This window comes from Microtus pennsylvanicus, chromosome 4 (assembly GCF_037038515.1).
Source record: "Microtus pennsylvanicus isolate mMicPen1 chromosome 4, mMicPen1.hap1, whole genome shotgun sequence".
Lineage (NCBI taxonomy): Eukaryota > Metazoa > Chordata > Mammalia > Rodentia > Cricetidae > Microtus > Microtus pennsylvanicus.
The window spans coordinates 133,776,162-133,795,549 of NC_134582.1; the positions used below are offsets into that span (position 1 = coordinate 133,776,162).

The window sequence follows — 19,388 nt, forward strand, 5'->3', positions numbered from 1 at the left end:
CAAAAATAAGAAGATAAGATGCATAGCCAAAAATAAAGTAGTGTGGAAATCAATATGCTAGTTTAAGTGGTGAGACTCTCATACATGACTACCAATTTAGGATTAGCCAATTGTATGCTTCCAACTGGCACTTTTTTGTTTTGAAAAAGTAAATACAGAGACTATTAGAGAATATGGCTAGTGATGTCAAGGTATAGAAAGCCATGCCCTAACCTTCTGAGAATGGTAACCTCGTATAATCCTTAGTTATTCTCTTGACTTGGGTTTCTTTTTGTTGTATAAAATATTCTTTCAATTTTTGTGGTAGTAAAAATGAGAGATTTGCATTTCTGGAACTTACAATATAATTAGTACAAGAAAACATGTGTGAGTGTGTGTGTGTATGTGTGTGCGTGTTTATATGAATAGTTTCAGAGAATCTAAAAAGTCATGATAAGACAATGAAATGAAACCAAGAAGAATTAAATAAAAACCTAGAGAATTTGTTCATCAGTATATTCAGAGTAAAGAAAAAGAGAGTAAGAATGAAAATGATAGGTCTTAAAATGGGTACTTACATAAACATAGAAAGGCACTGAAAAGTTGATGACATTTCCTTGTAGTTATTAATCGTCAGAAAATGTTGGAGTAATTAGGCAAAGGAACAAAATGTACAATAACTACCCTTACCCTGGAATAAGTTTTCATTGACAACCTCTCAATCCATAATGGTAGACAGATGAATACTCTGAAAAATTAAGTTAGTATTTGTATACATTATAAAGGGATCATGGAGAAATATTAACACAGTCCAAAAATTCAAAGTTATCTCAAGTCATGATGTTTTATAAATTATAGTTAAAAATCATTACATCCCTCACAAAATTGTTTACAATATTTTTAATGTTGAGATAATATCCTCAATATAATAACCAATTTATAAAGGATTTTCTGTATGTTACAATAAGTATCCATGCTAAGTCACCAAGAATGGTCATATTTACAAATAGATTAATTTTTGGCTTTTGGTTAGATGTTCTTGGGTGTATTTTCCTTTCAACTCATTCAATGTTGCTTTCACTAAACATATTTCTCATATAGATAACACTCATCAGATTATCCTTGGCATCATGAGTCTTTAAAGAGCATCAATGAAACTCATGACGATGTCCCACTGAGTGTCATTGTGCAGTAATTTTTTCTGTGAAGAATATGTTCTATTGCTATCTAGACATAAGTGAACAAAACACAGCATTCTCAGAAGGACGAAGAGATAGTCATCATGCTGGGCACTCAAACAACCTGCAAAGCACAAAATGAAGTGGAAGGTGGAAATCAGAGGAAAGTTTGTTAACTAGAGGAGCTAAAGTTCGTGACAGTTACTAAACCTCTTTTCACAGGAACATTACTTTATTTCTAAAAGATCTTTTTATTTTTTCCTCTCTAAGACCTTTTTAGAAAAGAAATCTGGTATATAAAAGAACTCTCACATATAGATGACTAGAGAGACGGTTCAATGGTTAAGATCACTGACTGTTCTTCTAGAGGAACAGGTTTAACTTCCAGCACATACATGGCAGCTCACAACTGTCAGTAACCTCATTTCCAGAGACCTTATTGCCCCTTCTGCCTACCATGAGCACTAGACATGCATGTGGTGCATAGACATGCATGAGGCAGATACACTCATACATAAAAAAATTAAAAACCTCACAAATGACATTGTTTGTCAAAGCTATTTAGGAAAAATTCCAAATTGTCCTAGAACAACTGGTAGAGTTTCCAGAATCTATATAACAAATTATCACTTCGTTTTATTTAACTATAAGGGGAGTATAGAGTAATAGAGATTTCTGAAGATATATAGCTTCTCTGTCTATTATTATTACAGCATATTCAGTCAATGGGAATAGTTCATTAGGCAATGCATATCTAGTACTTAAGGCTTTGAATAGAGAACTATATATTGAACTCATGCCCTCAACTCTATCTGGATAATGAGATGCCACTATTTTCTCAAAGGAAAGGAAAATATTTTCTCTCTCCAGTTTGGTTTTTCCAAATTCTGTATAAAAATCAAAGCTTTGATGAGCAAAGATGCATTCAGGTGCTAATGTAGGAAAGGAATTGCAGTTTCCTGATGATACTGTATAGTTTTAGGAGATTCGATTTTGATTCAGAGTGCCTATTCTTAATGTTAACCCATACAGTAAAGAACTAAAGTCTACAGAGGGTTTAAGTACATTTGCTGTTGAAGCACAGAATAGGTGATAGTCATATGCTTCCAACAGAGTCAAAAGAATGGCCTCTTATATACAGTTTCAAGAGAAATCTTATCAATTTCCACCTTTAATCTCCACTGCCAAAAACATATTTGTTAGTGACATATTAAAGGAAAATAACCTTATTGCTACATCCATGAATCAACTTTAATATACAAACAATAAATCAACTGCAACCTAGTAAAGATTATTGTATAATTATAATAGCTGATTTCAAAGCACTAGAAATCTGTGATCCTCCTTTTGAGAAACATCATAGCTTATAAGCTGTGAGTTTTGTTGGGGTAATTCTTTTCTCTTTACCTGCCATTAGGACAATGTGATACCTTTGGCATATCATAGCTTGAAAACACCCTTAATTCATATAACATATAGTATCATGTCAAAATAAATCAACATTCCCCAGTGCTCGCTTTCTCTCTCTCTCTCTCTCTCTCTCTCTCTCTCTCTCTCTCTCTCTCTCTCTCTCTCTCTCTCTCTCTCTTTGTGTGTGTGTCTCTGTCTAGCTATCTTTTTACTCTGTCACACACATACATGCACACATGCCCACAAACATTTCTGAGTAATCTCCCTCTATTGCTTTCTTTAAACCTGTCTATTTTAATTGTACTCCATGAGATACAAAAAAAAAAATCCCACTGTCAACATAGAATATACTATCTTCCTAATGTAAGTTAAATCACTGGAAGAGCATGGCATACTCTCTTGTGAAATAGCTCTCTACTGTGATGCATTTTCAAGGAAACTCATTATAGTTAATTATTGATCTGACATGGTTTCTCTTCTGCTTACACTTTCCTTGAACCTCAAAGCCATTAGTTTAATTAACCTGACTAAGCAAATTTTTTGACATAGTGAGACATGGAACAATGAACTAGACCAGAATACACTATATTTACCTGCTTCTAAGACTGGATGTTCTAAGATCTGAGAACTTGCAGAGATTCAGAAAATGGAGATTTAAAGAGAGAATCTCTTAAAGTAAAGCTTAGCACTAATGTTGGCATTTATATTAACATCAGTATATATAAGAATGTTTTGTGGGATACATAGCATATATATGTAAATATTATGTAGTATAGACGTTGAAGTATTACAGCAAAAGCAAGTAGAATGCATAGAAATTTACTACACCCTCAACCTAGGTTGGTGTTGCAAATTCAGTGTATTTTGACAAGTGGACGGTTATTAGATGATATAGAGAAGCTTTCATGCTGTGACATCCCCAGTGTTCTGGCTCTCCCTTCCTTCTTATCTGCCCACCTCTAGCACTTCCAGAACCACTGTTTCCACGGTTTTCCTTTTTCTGAAATTCATGTAGTTGAAACTGTGCATGTAGGGTTTTCAGTGTGTAAAAATGCAGCAGTTGTTACAAAGTGAAATGAGAAATGCTAATTTAAATAATTGTATGATTCCATAAATTATATTCCATAATCAATTTATTAAAATTTCAACTTTAGGAACATTTCCTAATAGTGAAAATTTCTTGAAATATGTATGCAAAATACTACACTCAGATCTAAAGGTAAACAAAGTGTTTCTTACAGGAATCTTAATTTTATTTGAACACTGATAAATTTCATTTATCTCAAAAGCAGAGAGGAGATATTCTGTACTAAAACACAGAATTTACATTAGGATAAAACAAGAGACTTAAAAGAAATATTGAGCTAACAGAGGAGTGCCTCCAGCTCAGAGCATACCTAGACTCCCACGGGAAATGAAACTTCATGTTCTTCCTAGATCAAAAATATCTCAGTAGAAAAGTTGAGAAGGAATTCAGAGGAGGTTTAATTTTGAACAAGAAATGTGTTGGTAGTTGGCTATGCTTTAGATCAGGGTCCCCAGGAGGCTAACTCAGGAGACATAATCCTGCTGAGATACTTCATTCGAGAAATCTCCCAGGAAATTCTCCCCACAGATAAACAAAGGAGAGAAAACTGATGGTGAGAGAGTTTGATTGGGGTCCAGCTGAGTTCCTGTTTGACAGGTGACTTGTGACAACGCTGTGGTGGGCCCCTAAGTTCATTAGCCCTTCAAGGCATCAGCATAAATCCATATCTAGGAGTGAGGCACTGCAAAGTTTCCCCTTTCACGTTGCATGCTCATTGTTCCACCCACCATTAACACACTTTAATTAGGTTTATTTCCTTTTATTTATTTTTGGGGTGTCTGTGCTTGAGTATATGTGTGATCTTGCTCCATTGCACATGTGAAGATTAAAACACAACTTGAGAGTTGTTTCTTTCCTTTTGTCCCTCGGTTCCGTTGATCAAACTCAGCTCCTCAGGCTCAGCAGCAAGTATTCACTTCACACCTCTGCTGAGCCTTTTCATCATTCCCAGAGACGCCCCCTTTAAAGACTGTAGCTTCTGAGAGTAGTTAAGGCATATTTTATCAGATTTATATATTTTATACAATTACTATTTCATATTTAAAAGTTAATTTATTTAAGTTAGGAATTCTTTAACAATTATACAACAGTCAGGCATGCCCTGGGATGATTCAATACAGGACATAGACAAAGAAAAAGTACCACATCATAGACACGCCTGCTCTCTTTTTCAGGTCCGGCCTTACCACAGCCATCATTGTGTGAAGAAGACCAGTTTGCTTGTTTCTACAGCACCCAGTGTGTCCCTGCCTCAGAGAAGTGTGATGGACAGGAAGACTGTATAGATGGATCTGATGAAATAGGTTGCTCTTCCAGCCCCTCTCCTCAACTCTGCAGTAATACCGAATTCCAGTGCTCTGAAAGCCAGTGTATCCCGTCTCTCCTGCTTTGCGATGGAGTGGCTGACTGCCACTTTAATGAAGACGAATCCAGCTGTGGTGAGTGTTTTCACTAACTCAGTGTTCCAGGAAGAAATTCTGTTTAGAAATGATAGAGTTTGAAAGATGAAGTCAAGGTCTCCGGAAGAGCCCATATCATCAATAACAGTATGTTTGTGTCTTATATAGCTAAACAAGCCATGTGGCTCTTGCTTTCCATTTCTGGAAAGGCTCCGTTTGTGGTTACACCAACTTCTGTTAGCCTCTTCTTTTCTCATCTGTTTAACTCTAGCTCATTTTTCATTATGTTATGTTTTTAACACATTTTGGAAGTGTATTAAAGTATTGCAGTTATAATTTATTTTTATCTTAAATGTTAAGAAAGTTACTCCAAATCAAGACCTATAGACAAAGAATTGATTATGCACGCACAAACACACACACACACACACACACACACACTGGTTTAGGCCTGGAAAATTATATTAGTAGGTTTCCTATCATTAAGAGTTCCTGGTGTTTTCCTATGACTTCTCAATGACCCTTAGTGTTAGCTGTCCCTTCCTGAATTCCCTTCTTTACCTCACATCTTCTCTCACCCTCCCCATTTTGTACTTTTGCTTCAGACTGCCCGTTTCTTGATCACTGTGCATTATATTTCCCCTTAGGAGATTGTCTCTCTCCCAAGTCCCATACTCTATACCTAACATCTGTGGTATCTCTAACTGCTTGCAAAGGAAAAATTAGCTTTCTTTAGTGAATTCTCACTGGCTGTATTAGCCACATGTAATGGTATGTCCAATGACAAGTAATAGATGACTAAAACAACATGAACTCAATGGTATTTGTAGATTTTTCAACTCATAATGCTTTGTTTTATCTTGATGGCTTTTTATTTGATTATCATGGTTTAATATTTTGTGTTTTCATGCTTTTTGTTTTTGGTTGTTCATATACATGTGCGTTTCTTGCAATTTCTTTTTTTTTTAATAATTCTGATTTGTCTGCTTGTTTTGGCCAATAAAAGAGAATAAGTCATATAGTTGTGTGGATGAGAAGGTGAAGAAGATCTAGGAAGAGTTGATGAAGGAGAAACCATGATCAGAGACATTGTATGAAAAAATATTTTCAATATAAAAGGGTATCTTATGTTAAATACTAAAGATACAGAATACCAAGGAGATATTTTAGTGTTGCCAATGCCATTTCCTCATCCATATAGCAAAGTCAATAATACCTAACCTACCAGACTAGAAGAATTTGAGCTAGGGTATATAAACCCCAAACTCTGATCTCAATATTCTCCATGTTTGCTTTATGTACTCTCTTTTGGAGAGAAAGGGGGAAAATGTTAAGAAATAATTGCTTACAGTTAAAGGTGATTAGCCAGTCATGGTAAGGTTCAAAAGCCACTAACATCCTACCTATTTTTTTTTTTTGCTTGGTTCTTTATTTTATGTCTACATTATATTTTTAAATTTTTAAAACATAAGAGCGGATCATAGTTTTTACATGAAGAAAATTCATTTTGGAATAGAGCCATATGAAGGAACCAAGGAATGAAGCAAGGGGGTTTGGTAATCAAGTAGAAATCCAGAAATGTGATTATTGGGAAGGGAGTAAAATAAATGAAAAGGTGGAAAACAGTCTCTGGAAATAAAGTTTTTAGACTCTCATTAGTAAAACTGTTTTTCTGCCTTAGACTTGAGGGTTGGTTATTCTGTTTCCTGTTGCTCCCTTGTTTTACTCTGTGTCATTAAAAAGAAGGCAGGTTTCATAACACTGTGTTATTGCTGAAATAGGCAAAGGAAGAAGATTCCAAATAAACATTGCCAAATTGTTTATTGCTGTTTCCATCAGAGCTCTAATATAGTTTGACTAAGAGAAACAATATTATATTCAATACAGTCATCTGATGTCATAGGACATTTAACTTAAGGTAGAATACTAGTTAAAGAGAAGCTTAGAAGACTGCTGTGTCCTTATGATTTCAAGTATTCATTGGAAACTTAGCATGCGGGTATTTCCTTATATGAAGTTCTGTTCCCAAAGGGAATCCACATTAGGAGTGAAGGATAAAATGCTGCAACGACAAGCACAGGAGTGATTAATGAGTTCACCAAATATTTCAAGGCATTATACTTTATTTCTAGGTTTTGCTATTCACTTGTAATGTTATTTTTTAAATTATAGTTCAAACATTTATTCACCTACCTTCAATAGAAACCTCATTGACACTACATCTTGTGCTAGGCATTGTGATGGTTAGTTTTATGTCAACTTAACAGAAGCTAAGGTAATCTGAGAGGAGAGAACGTTAATTAAAAAATTTTCTAGGACCAGGCCATAGGCAAACCTTTCTTAATTAGCAATTGGTGGGGGAGGGCCTGGTACATTGTGCGTGGTACTGTCCCTGAGCTGGTGGTCCTAGGTTCTATAACAAAGCAGGCTAAGCAAGTTATAGGAAACAAGCCAATAAGAAGCACCCTTTCATATCCTACATCAGCTCCTATCTCAAGGTTCCTGCCCTGTTTGAGTTCCTGTCTTCACTGCTTTGGATGACAAACTCTTATGTGGAACTGTGAGTGACATAAACCTTTCCTCCCCAAGTTACTTTTCATCATGGTGTTTCATCAACAGTAACCCTAACTAAGACAGGCATCACTGATGCAGACAGATGCACTTTTCTCAGGGTGTAGATGCAAACTATATTGAAGAAGAAGATCAATAAGTAGAGGAATGTAATACTGTTTGATAGGGTAGGATGTAACATGTGTTACAGAGCATGAGACACTTCTCAGTGTGGTGTTACAAGCTATGCCAGGGCTATGTAAGAGTGTTTGATCAATGTAGATCAGTACTGACCAGGCTGAAGGGAGAGAGAGTGGTTAGATGTCACAGTTTCAATAGTCAGAGATGGATTAAAATGTGGTGTATGATAAAGATTATGAATGATTTATGATGTTACTATGAGAGGAAGAAAAGAAAGAGATTCAGAATGGCTGAAGTTCCCTATTTGGGCATCAAGGCAGCTCATGTACCATGGTGACAGCTATGAAAATAGGGGACACAGGAGGTTCTCTGGGAAGATCATGACTTCGTTTTAGATGCTGTGTTTGTGGAAAATGAAAATAAATGTTCAGAATGTGTTTGGAAATGTATACACAGAAATTAAAAGAGAAACACAGACAAAGAAGGATTTTTGGCATCAGCATATGATAACTGATGTTGCAAGTATGGTTGAGAAAATAATAAAAATAGAGCGATATAAAATCTAAAGGAACACTTGAAGTGTAAATAAATAAGCAATAAATAAAAACAATCATTGGTTACATGAAAGCAGAAGGAGTGTTGTTGGGGTGGGCTTGAAGGGGCCTAACAACAAAGCATGAGGCAAGAGGAGGGAATGAGAGAAGGGAACAATCAATAACAAATATATACAAAAATGTTATAATGAAGTCCAGGCCTCGGACTAGAGATATGGCCTAGCAGTTAAGGGAGTATAATACTCTTACACAGAACCTGAGTTTGGTTCCTGGCACACACCTGGGACAGCTCACAATGTCCTCTAATTCCAGATGCCCTCTTATGGCCACGATGGTCATCTGCGTTCACAAGTGCATACAGCCACAGACACACATGAATATAGATTATTTAAAAGAGTATTCTAAGTATCCATTACTTTGTATGATAGCTTAAAAATTGTTTTAACAAAGCAAACATTGAAAACTTCTGTGAAGACATGGTGGTAGGGGCGGAAAACCCTCACTTCTGTCCTCTTAAGATCCAACTAGCTTTAAGAATTAGACTGGAAAATAGGTTAGCAGATGTAAGAAGTTTTGCATGGCACAGATGCCCCCATAGAAACTAAAAACCAGAACAAGTAGTCTGCTCAGTGTTTATATACAGAAGCAAACACAAAATGATCAAGTGTAAAGATGGAGGTTGTGGAGGTTTCAAAGACCAGAGATATTTTGACAAGGTACAGTCCTATTTTACTTTCAACATCTTGTCCTCATAGTGGTCTTGCTTTGTGTTTCTATTATGGAGAGTGTCTTTCACATGGGACTTTTATCTAATGCTCTTAAGAAGTCTTGGTGATCTCCAACCTTCTGTACTCCAAGTGCCTTTCCATAAAAAAGTCAAGATGCAAGCGAGATAAATTTTAACCCACAGAATCAAAGGAGAGCAACAAAAGAGAACGATGAGCTTAAACATACATTGTGGTGTCCCTGGAGAAAGCCAATGGAAGTAGACCAAACTACAAATAAACCCAGTGGTTCTGAAAATTAGTCTACTCCTTTGTAGTAATAAGGGTGGCGGGGCTGCGTCCCCAGCACCCCGGCTGCCTGGCTAGCTTATGCCCGAAATAACAACACACAAACTGTATTCATTTCATCACTGCTTGGCTCATTTATATCTAGCCTCTTCTAGGCTAATTCTCACATATTAATTTAGCCCATTTCTAATCATCTGTGTAGCGCCCCTAGGTGCGCTTACCGGGAAGATTCTAGCCTATTCCATCCTGGGTCAGAGCTTCATCGAGTACGTCTGCCTGGGAGCTGGGAGCATGGCGTCTCTCTGAGGCGTCTGCTCCCAAGAGGAGAGCTGTGGAGTCTGAGCTCACTTCCTCTTCCTCCCAGCATTCTGTTCTGTTTACTCCTCCCACCTATCTTCTAACCAATGAGGGCCAAGCAGTTTCTTTTTATTTAACCAATGACCTTCCTCCATCACTCCCTGGTACATAGCTCTGGATTAATTCAATTCTGTATTTGGTGTACATTAGGAAAAACAGTAGTCAGCATCAAAACTAGTTCTGGTGTTCTTACTTCCCTTTTTAAAATTTCTCCTGAGCATCGCTTTCTCATAACCAGTGCGCTTTGATTTAGGATGGCTTTGTGAGTGATAGCTGAAGAGGAAACCCTGGTTTCAGGCTGCTGTTGTGTGTAAAACATCAGTTATTCTTCTTGCTTCTAGGACATGGAAACCGGCAGTTTGTGGCTCTTTAGTCCTATCTCTATTTTCTGTCCCTATTTCAATGCAGGTCTTTGCTGGTGTCCATACTGATCTTTTCTGTGATTTTTTTGTTGGTTCTTCTTTTCGGTTCCATGTAATGTTCCATGTCTGGAGTGTTTAGTATATGTGAAACTAGGTCCTATGGCACCATTTTGCTAGAAAGCTTGCACAGTAGTCCAAAGAATCAATTGGAAGTGATATCGTTCTACATTTCCTTCTCTCCCTGCTCCTCTGAGTTTTAAGGATCCTAAACAGATGCATCTAAGGCAGTATAGGTCATTCAGAGCTTTTTAAAATGTAATTTAGTTCTACAAAAACAGTTTCATTTTTATCTGATTTAATTAATGCAGGTGTACACGTTATCTTTCGGAACACCTTAGTCAAACCCTTTTGTTAAAACTTTACAAAAGAATAGAGTGGGAAATTCCTTGCACTAGAATAAAGATAATTAACTCACAGTCTATCCAAATTAAATTGTTAATTTTTGTGATCCAGGAATAAAGGTCAAATGGCACTTGAAAAGATTTCGTTGCTGTATCACATAATGTCCCCTTCTGGAAGTACAATCAACAAAGAAGAATTATCTGAGGTGTTTAATCTAATTTACTTTTGAGATTCTTTTATTAAATTTTAATATGAAGTTGGACCTGAAAAATGGGGTTTTTAAGTATATGTATCTCAATTGACTGAATTGCTGGCTCTGAAAAAGTGAAGCAGTATTTCATTTCAACCAATCCTTCCTAAGGTACTGCAATATCAGTTCACACCAATATCTGTTATTGAGTTTCCAGTAAACGTGAGATGCTCTACTTAGCACTTACAGTAAAGAGCAGAGGGAAGAAGTTGTTTTAGGTGAGAGAGCGTAACTGAAGTTGGAAGAAAATAGTAACACTACAGCCCCAAATAACAACAAAGGGCATATATGACAAAATGTAGTTGCCACATCAGCATCTGGAATATGCATCCAAGGCAGTATTGACATAGAAAGCTTTCCGGAACATAATCCATGCTTAAAAATAGGAAGCTTCCTTATGAAGGAGCTACAAGAGGTGGTGAGTCCATGGCCAGATTGAGCTGTGTAGAAAGACTGTCTCAAAACAAAACAAAGCATTATTCTTTCCATGTAAGCATATCTTAAAACATGTTTTAAAATTTTAATTTAGCAAACTGGTAAATTTAGGTTGCTGAGCGGACCTAAAATCTTTAGACAGACAGTCAATTACTATAAGTTAAAGGATAGTTGATATGAGCCAAAAATTATCAAGGCTTGAACCATACACAGAGATGGATAACGAAACACCCACGGGAGAGATGGAAAGAGTGTTCCAACAAGTTAATCATTATATCATATACAATGGTAACTACATTTTACTGCAAATTAATTAAAACAGAAAATACAGTAATTTCTTCCTCCTTTAAAAGGCAGAGATGTTTATAAATAATGAGTATATGTGAATGTGTCTGCATCTTTATCTGTATGTATAAATACATGCAGACAGTGTTTATAAGCATACTTATTTCAGTTTCTATGGATTTTATATGCTGTCACATTATAGTTAATGAATATTCACAAATACCTTTTTAGAAGTAGACAACAAAAAACAAATGCAGTTACTATTTATCAGAATTCATAAAGCAAGGGATATGTATAGAATATAGGAAATGACATAAATTATTGAGTTTTCTATAACCGCTAGTATAAATACTTAGGCAATGAAGAAATACTCCAAAATCAGTCCAAATAAGGCTATAAAGTTTATAGAAAATTGGGTTTCTAAATGTCTCATGAGAAGAATCTGTCTTTTGCCATACTCCTTTACAAACATCATGCTTTAACATCTATGGGCATATTTATTCCAATCTATTATTATCTTAGAGATTGCCATTCTCTCTTACTAACGTAATCCTAAGTAACATAAATCATTTTGCATCTATAAACTCATTCACTTGGTAGATACTATTTTAAAAACAAACATAAATGGGTCATGAGAACAATTTTTGAAAGTATAATTGTTGTAGAAGAACAGGAGTAAGGGACTGAGAGCATAGCTCGGCAGAGGAGTGTACACTTCAGAATGTGCATTAGTTTATGGGATTCTGGGGTTCAGAAGAATGGGCTGGTAGAAGGAAAAGAGGAGGGGGCATAGTAGAGGAACTCAGTATCTCTCTTTTTAACAATAGCTTATTAACTCTTTCAGAATTTCATACAGTCTATTTTGAACATGTTTACTAACTTCCACCACTCCTCCCATAACCACTTTCTCCTCTCCCTACACAACTTTGAGTTTTCTTCTTTATCACCCTCCACCTACAGCCCAGAAAGTGCAGTGTGTATTTCACAAGACATCTCAGAGACGTTCTTTTCCTTGGAGTGTGGCTGACCCACCAGGGGATGTATCATTAAAAAAAAACTGATTCTCCCTCTCTGAGATGCTATCAAATGCCAGTTGTGGTGGGATTCATGCTTACTCCCTCTCTCTATGCTGTGATTTTTTTCTAGCTTGAGTTTACACAGGTCTTGTTCATGTGTTTGAATTGCTGTGAATTTATATGTGAGCTCCTGTTGTGTCCCGGAGCTCAGCAATTTTACCAGCAAAGTTACACATGGTCAATTATAATGAAATCTACAAGTCTCAGTGTATATTCAGATCTAGCTCTGACAGTACAGATGCTCATTCTGTCCTTGAATTAAATCGACCAAGAACTCTTATGAAATGTCTTAACAGTTTAATGTTCGGTGAAACTTTAAAATAAGTTAATGCTGAAAGAATAATAATTTATTAAGAGGGCATTATGTACTTAGCCATATTTTTTCATACAATCTTCCCAGACATCTATAAATGGATTTAGTTACCATTATTTTAATGTAGACTATACCAATGATGACTATCATAAAAGCTAACTATTTTATACTGTATGTAATTCACACTGTCATTGCCAAGTACTAGTAATAGTGACATCATAACTGACATACATAGTAGCCAATTATAAAAAAATATTGATAATGGATAATCTCAGGAAAGTTATTCATTTTACATCACCAAAAGTGTCACTAACTTTCATGGGACACATCAGCTACTAGTGAGAAATAGGTCAATTCCCTATGCACCCATCTGCTTCTCAAGTTTCTGTCTAACATATACAACAAACTTCTCTAACTTGCAGCCCAGTGTGTGGCTGAGTTTGGCTAATGGAGAGGATCAGCATAAATTAAACACACTGAACAGAAAGCATGAGTTTATCAGAATGATCATCTTTGCTTATTCAAACACCATCCCCCATGTATATATACATACATATACACATATATTTCAGTTGTTACATAGTGTCCATATCTATTTATAGACTATATATAGTGTAACATTTCAGCACATGTACACAACATGCAAAGATCAGTTCAGGTTATTTGGCAAATCTATCACTTGAGATATGTAGACTGAGAACATTTACACACTGCTAGTAGTTATTCTAAAATAATCATTTTCATCCCTAGTTATCCCACCATGCTGTAGTAGACTTGACATTCTCCCCATTCATCTGCCCACCACTCTCTCTCCCTCTCCCTGAGACCTTTACTTAATGTATTCTTGAACTCCAGCTTCAGGTAACTTCTGTAAACTCCCAGTCTCTGGCCAGTCCCACTGATACTAACTTTCATAGCCCTCTTGTGCATGCCATTTATCTGAGAAACAGGTCCTGGTCACTTTATAGTCACGGCAAACAGTATCAGCAGACGACCTATTTTGGAAGGAGGCGAGTAAATACTGACTGATGGAACAAATGCTGGAATCACAAAAGCTTCCTGAAATAGAGAGTCCTACTTTTGTTTTATCCTGCTGTGTAATTAAAGTCATATAAGCTAGACAAGGTGGAATGTCCCTATAATCCCAGTATTAAAGAGTCTAAGGCAGCAGGACCATAATTTCTAGGGTAGCCTAGGCCTCACAGCAAGACCCTCTTACCATATAGATTAATTGTATTTGTTTTTCCCATTAGTTTTTGAGGGAAAATGATTCTTGATAAAATATATACCATTTCAGTTTATGAAAAAGTTATATTTCATTGGTAGGGTAGCTCTTCATATGAATTATTTTTAAATATTGATCTCTCCACAAATCCATGGAAGCACTCTGATAGCTAGAAAGTTTGGTTTTGTTAGCGTACAAGACCTTCAAATATCAACTGCTGTTGGCTTTCCTATCTAAAATTGTAAAGTCCTCAGAGCCTTTATTCTTGCAACACTTAAACTTATGCTAAGCACTAAAATCAAATAACCCTATCCATGAATCCTACATTCCATTTCAATGCCAGTGTTTTGAAAGATATGTCTGATCTTTTTGTGACATTTTCGTTGTTTCTCAAAGTGATTGTCTTTTAGAGTCCTTCTCTCTCACCCTCAGGAAATGTTCTCTCTGAGAAAGGAAGGAAACTCTGCTGTTCACACTGCAGAGTGTTCTGACAAGGTTCAACAAACACATTATTTTCATGACAATCTAGAGTTCTGTGAGCATAGCACCTCTAACCTATCCGTATGCTCTAAAGTTGGGTCAACCTCTCCTTAGAAACCACAACAAGGAAGCCTTCTGTTTCCATTATACTGCAATAATCCATTAGAGCCACATGGGTTTTGCATACTATGTTTTACTAAACTTAAACGTAGTGGCATTTCAATTGTGTTTTAATAAATAAAGCTTGCCTGAGGATCTGAGAGTAAAGCAGCCCCACTGATCAGCCTTACAAACCAGGTAATGGCAACACACACCATTAATCCTAGTAGCTACATAGCTTACCATAAAAACTGGGCAGTACGTGCCTTTAATCCCAGTGGTGCACACCTTTAGTTCTAGAACTAGGGAGTACTATAAAACAGAAGGAGACAGCTCTCAGATATAGTCTCATTCTGAGATTCCTGGAGATAGGATTGCAATGTCAGACAGAGGTCAAGGCAAGAGCCAATGGCTGGCTCCTTTGCTTTTTCTGATCTTCAAGCTGAACCCCAATTTCTCTCCCTGAGTTTTTATTAACCATGCATCACCTGTACCTAGACAGCATGATGTGATCTCTGGAAGAGTAGCAACCCCGTAAGATCTGAGGAATGGCTGCCTCTTGGCTCTACAGTGTGCCAAGACTATTCTCCGGGGAGGTGGGGAGCTGGTACCTATGAAGACTCCTAGCTTCCTAGAGGGGCTCATGGACTTCTAAAGGTCCGGTCACAGATGTCTCTCTCAATTATCTACTATGGAAGTCACTTCCCATATCATGTCTTAGCCCATGGCCCAGCAGGTCAACTCTGATCCTTGCAGGGTGTGGGGTGGGGAGGTGAGGGGGGCTTCCCATGATGGAGGAGGCCTCTAAGGGACCGAGTTCTGGTATACAGTGATGAGTAATGATACTGGAGGGAAGTCTCTGCAAGCCAGGTGGGAATGGGCTGGAGCTACACCTTCAGGGCAATCAGCACAGGGACACATGCAGTTATTGAGCACCTACTCTTTTCAATGCAGCCTGCATTTATTATGCTCTTTTCACGGCTATACATGTTGGCTTACATAGTTTTCTTATATTAGTTATAGCCTATTTTTATTTAGACAAAACGGTGAGTCAAAGTAAGAGTCGGTGACTGACTATTTTGCTTTGCTGACCTTCAGGTTAAACCCCAATTTCTCTCCATGAGCTTTACTAATTGTGTTTCCAGTCATAGTTGAATGTATATACACAGTGACCACTCACAGCTTTTAAATTTCTTTTTGGAAATTGAAGATCCAAAGAGATTTTAGTATTTATCACCTCTGGCAGAATCCAGAAGACAGGACCTTAACTCTGCTCATGCTAACCCTAATCTTATCTTTCTTCTCCCCACCCCCAACCTCTCTCTCCATCTTCCATCCCTGCTCTTGCTTTCTCTCTCTCCTTTCCTTTCCCCCTCTCCCTCCTCTTTTCTCCTCATAAGGACATTAATAGCATTTGATTAGGGTCTTACCCTGATGGCTTCACTTAGCTGTAATATCCTTTATTTAAGTCTCTAACTAGAAACACAGTCCCATTATGTATTAAGACCTCAGCATCAGTTTTGGGGGAACATAAAATTGAGTCCCTGACAATATTTGAGAAATTATTTCATCAATGTTTTCTATTTTTTCTGAAAATTATAGGGTAATTTAAAATGTATTTAAAAAGAAAAGTTTTCTCATGACATGTGTGATGTACTCATGGCCTCACAGCAGCTGTGATTACCTGTACAATACCAGTAGAAGATCAAGCCGGTCAATAACATGGCACAGATAGGGCAGATGATCTCTAGGCCCCTCCCATTACTGAGAACTATTGATAGATGATCATTGCTTGGAGAGGGAAAATCACTCTCTGAGAGGATTCTTATCCTCCAGGAGAAGCCCCACTCCCATAGGGGCAGCACTAACTGGGGTTTTATTGTTCTGCTTTGTTTTTGTTTTTGTTTTTAAGATAGGGTTTCTCTGTAGCTTTGAAGCTAGTGGGTTTTTAAAAAGACTTGAAGATGGGAGGAGCATATATCAAATGTGATATGGTGGAAGTGGATCAGAAATATGGATAGAATGTAATTATATTTCACTTTATATATGTAAGAAAATTTCAAGAATAAAGACTTTTTAAAAATTACTTTTTTATGTGCATGGGTGCTTTGGCTGCAAGTATATCTGTGTGCCACCTGCATGCTGTGTCTCCAGAGGTAGACGAGAGTATCAGATCCCTAAAGTTGGAGTTACAGACAGTTTGAACTGCCATAAAGGTGCTGGGAATCAAACCTGGGTCCTCTGGAAGAGAAGCTAGAGCTTTTATAACTGTTGAGATATTTCTCTGCCCAGAATAAAGAAAAAAAATATAGAGGAACTGTTTCTAAAATAAAATATGAAAAATAAAGGGTAAGGCAGCAATCATTTCATTATTAGAAACTCATTCAAAACCAGATGTACTTGCTACCACTCCTCATCTTAACCACCAGCACTGTTTTCTGTTCAGCCAATCAGAGCTGCCCCAATGGAGCTTTGATGTGCAACTCATCAGGCATCTGTGTCCCAGCTCACCAGCGCTGTGATGGTATAGCCCACTGTGATCACTTCCAACTCGATGAGTCCAGCTGCTCAGGTACTCCATTTTCTTTTGAACTTTCAATATGAACTCTTAACTAAATCTTTAGGAGATAAAATATTAAAAGTGGATTTTCTAAATAATAATAGACATGGATTTATGGTATTGGTTTGGAGGCATGAAAATTATTGAAATCCTAGGTTTGTTAAGTTTTTAAAAGAGTAATGGACTCTTTATTATTACATAAAGTGTCCAATAAATAATGAATACTAGAAAACAGGCAGATGGTTCAGGTGTTCAATGCCTACAGGAATAGTACTGCATTATCTTTATGAAACTACATGCATTTTTCTACTTTTTGATGAGAGTATCACATAATTTAATAATATATTTTTCTATAAGTAATTAAATCTTAGGTTTCTTTTGGAGCATTTTTTATTTTTCTGAAACAGTTTTATGACCTTGGAGCATTCATACAGCATAAGTGCTGATAATATACAACAGTTGTCCTGTGTGTATAAAAACTGCTCTAAAAATTCCTATAACTTATAAAATTCCATGGTATAGGCTATTTTTATCTTCTCTCCTGAGTGATCAAATTTTTATTTCATGTAGGGTATGTATAAAGTAATAGAGATCTAGAAGCAATATGATTCTGTTAAAATTAAATGATAATATGAATCAGTAATAAAATATATATTTGATCATATTTCTTAATAAGTTGGAAATATTTCATATCAATTGTGGGCAAGAATACATTTTATGTTTTTAAAAAACAATGCTTTTGTAGATTATCTTTGTATAATTTATTTATTGGATTATATATTTGCATATGGGCCCAGATCTGGCGATTTATTCATTTGGTATTATACTCATCAAAACCAGAAGTGGGTAAATGAGCTTTTTGTGAACTACAACTGGTTCATGTTTACACACATACTTCATGTTTACACCACATACTTCATAATTCCATAAACCAGTTGTAGTTCACAAAAAGCTCATTTACCTACTTCTGGTTTTGATGAGTATAATACCAAATGAATAAATCACCAGATCTGGGCCCATATGCAAAAATATAGTCCAATATATAAAATATACAAAGATAATCTACAAAAGCATTGTTTTTTTTTCTTTTTTCCTTTACTAAGCATCTTAGACCCTAAAGATAAATGACCCCAAGGGAAGGGCCATTAGTCTGTTGAAAGAGCGTAAGAAAGAAGTTGGGGGTAGAGACATATAGAGGTTCAGAACTCATAACTCAGGAGCTGGGGTAGGAAAATTGTGATTTAGAGTCCAGTCTGAGCTAAAATTAGACTTAGTAATGAAAAATGAATAAAGAGAATAATAGTATGGTAATAATACAGTTCTGTTCTTTAAAACTCTTGACAGTTTGCTTATGTCCATGTGAAGATAAGATTTTCTTTAAGACATCCTTCTATGAGCACAAATCAAACTGTGCTATGATTTATTGCCTGCACTGACATGGTGTACCATTAAAAATAAGGTCAGAGAAATGGAAGACTTGCCACTCAAACTGGGTGATAGACACCCCATTGATTTCAGTCAAGTACCCGTCATTTACAGTCCACTCACGAACTGCAGGTCACATTGACATAGCTACTGGGTTAAAGTGACACAAAAGCTAGTGAAACCCTTGTCACAAATGAAATCCATATTTTGTGCTCTCTATTTACTTTTTTATACTTTGGGTTCATCTATTAAATATAAAGTTAACACTTGTGGAATTTTTTAGTTATCCATTTTGTTTTTCTTTTTTACTGATTTTATTGAGCTCTACATTTTTCTCTGCTTCCTCCCTTCCTCTTCCCTCCCCTTCAACCCTCTCCCATGGTCCATATGCTCTCAATTTACTCAGGAGATCTTGTCTTTTTCCATTTCTCATGTTGATTAGATCCATATATGTCTCTCTTAGGGTCTTCATTGTGGTCTAGGTTCTCTGGGATTGTGATTTGTAGGCTGATTTTCTTTGCTTTATGTTTAAAGACTACTTATGAGTGAGTACATATAATATTTGTTTTTTCTGGGCCTGGGTTACCTCACTCAATATGATATTTTCCAGCTCCATCCATTCGCCTACAAATTTCAAGATTTCATTATTTTTTTCTGCTGTGTAGTACTCCATTGTGTAAATGTATCATATTTTCCTTATCCATTCTTCAATCAAGGGACATATAGGTTGTTTTTAGGTTCTGGCTATGACAAACAATGTTGCTATCTTTTTAAATATAACCCCAGTAGAACAGATACAGAAAGAAA

General features: G+C 36.5%; 1 protein-coding gene across 2 annotated transcripts in view; it reads left to right on the forward strand.

Annotated features, from left to right (window-relative positions):
- Positions 1-19,388, forward strand: part of Malrd1 (MAM and LDL receptor class A domain containing 1) — a 598,349-nt gene that overhangs the window by 480,440 nt on the left and 98,521 nt on the right. For both annotated transcript variants that reach the window (XM_075971104.1, XM_075971103.1), the window contains 2 exons: positions 4,830-5,093; positions 17,043-17,168. In XM_075971104.1, coding sequence (XP_075827219.1) covers positions 4,830-5,093; positions 17,043-17,168 — 390 coding nt within the window. The remainder of the gene's footprint in view (positions 1-4,829; positions 5,094-17,042; positions 17,169-19,388) is intronic.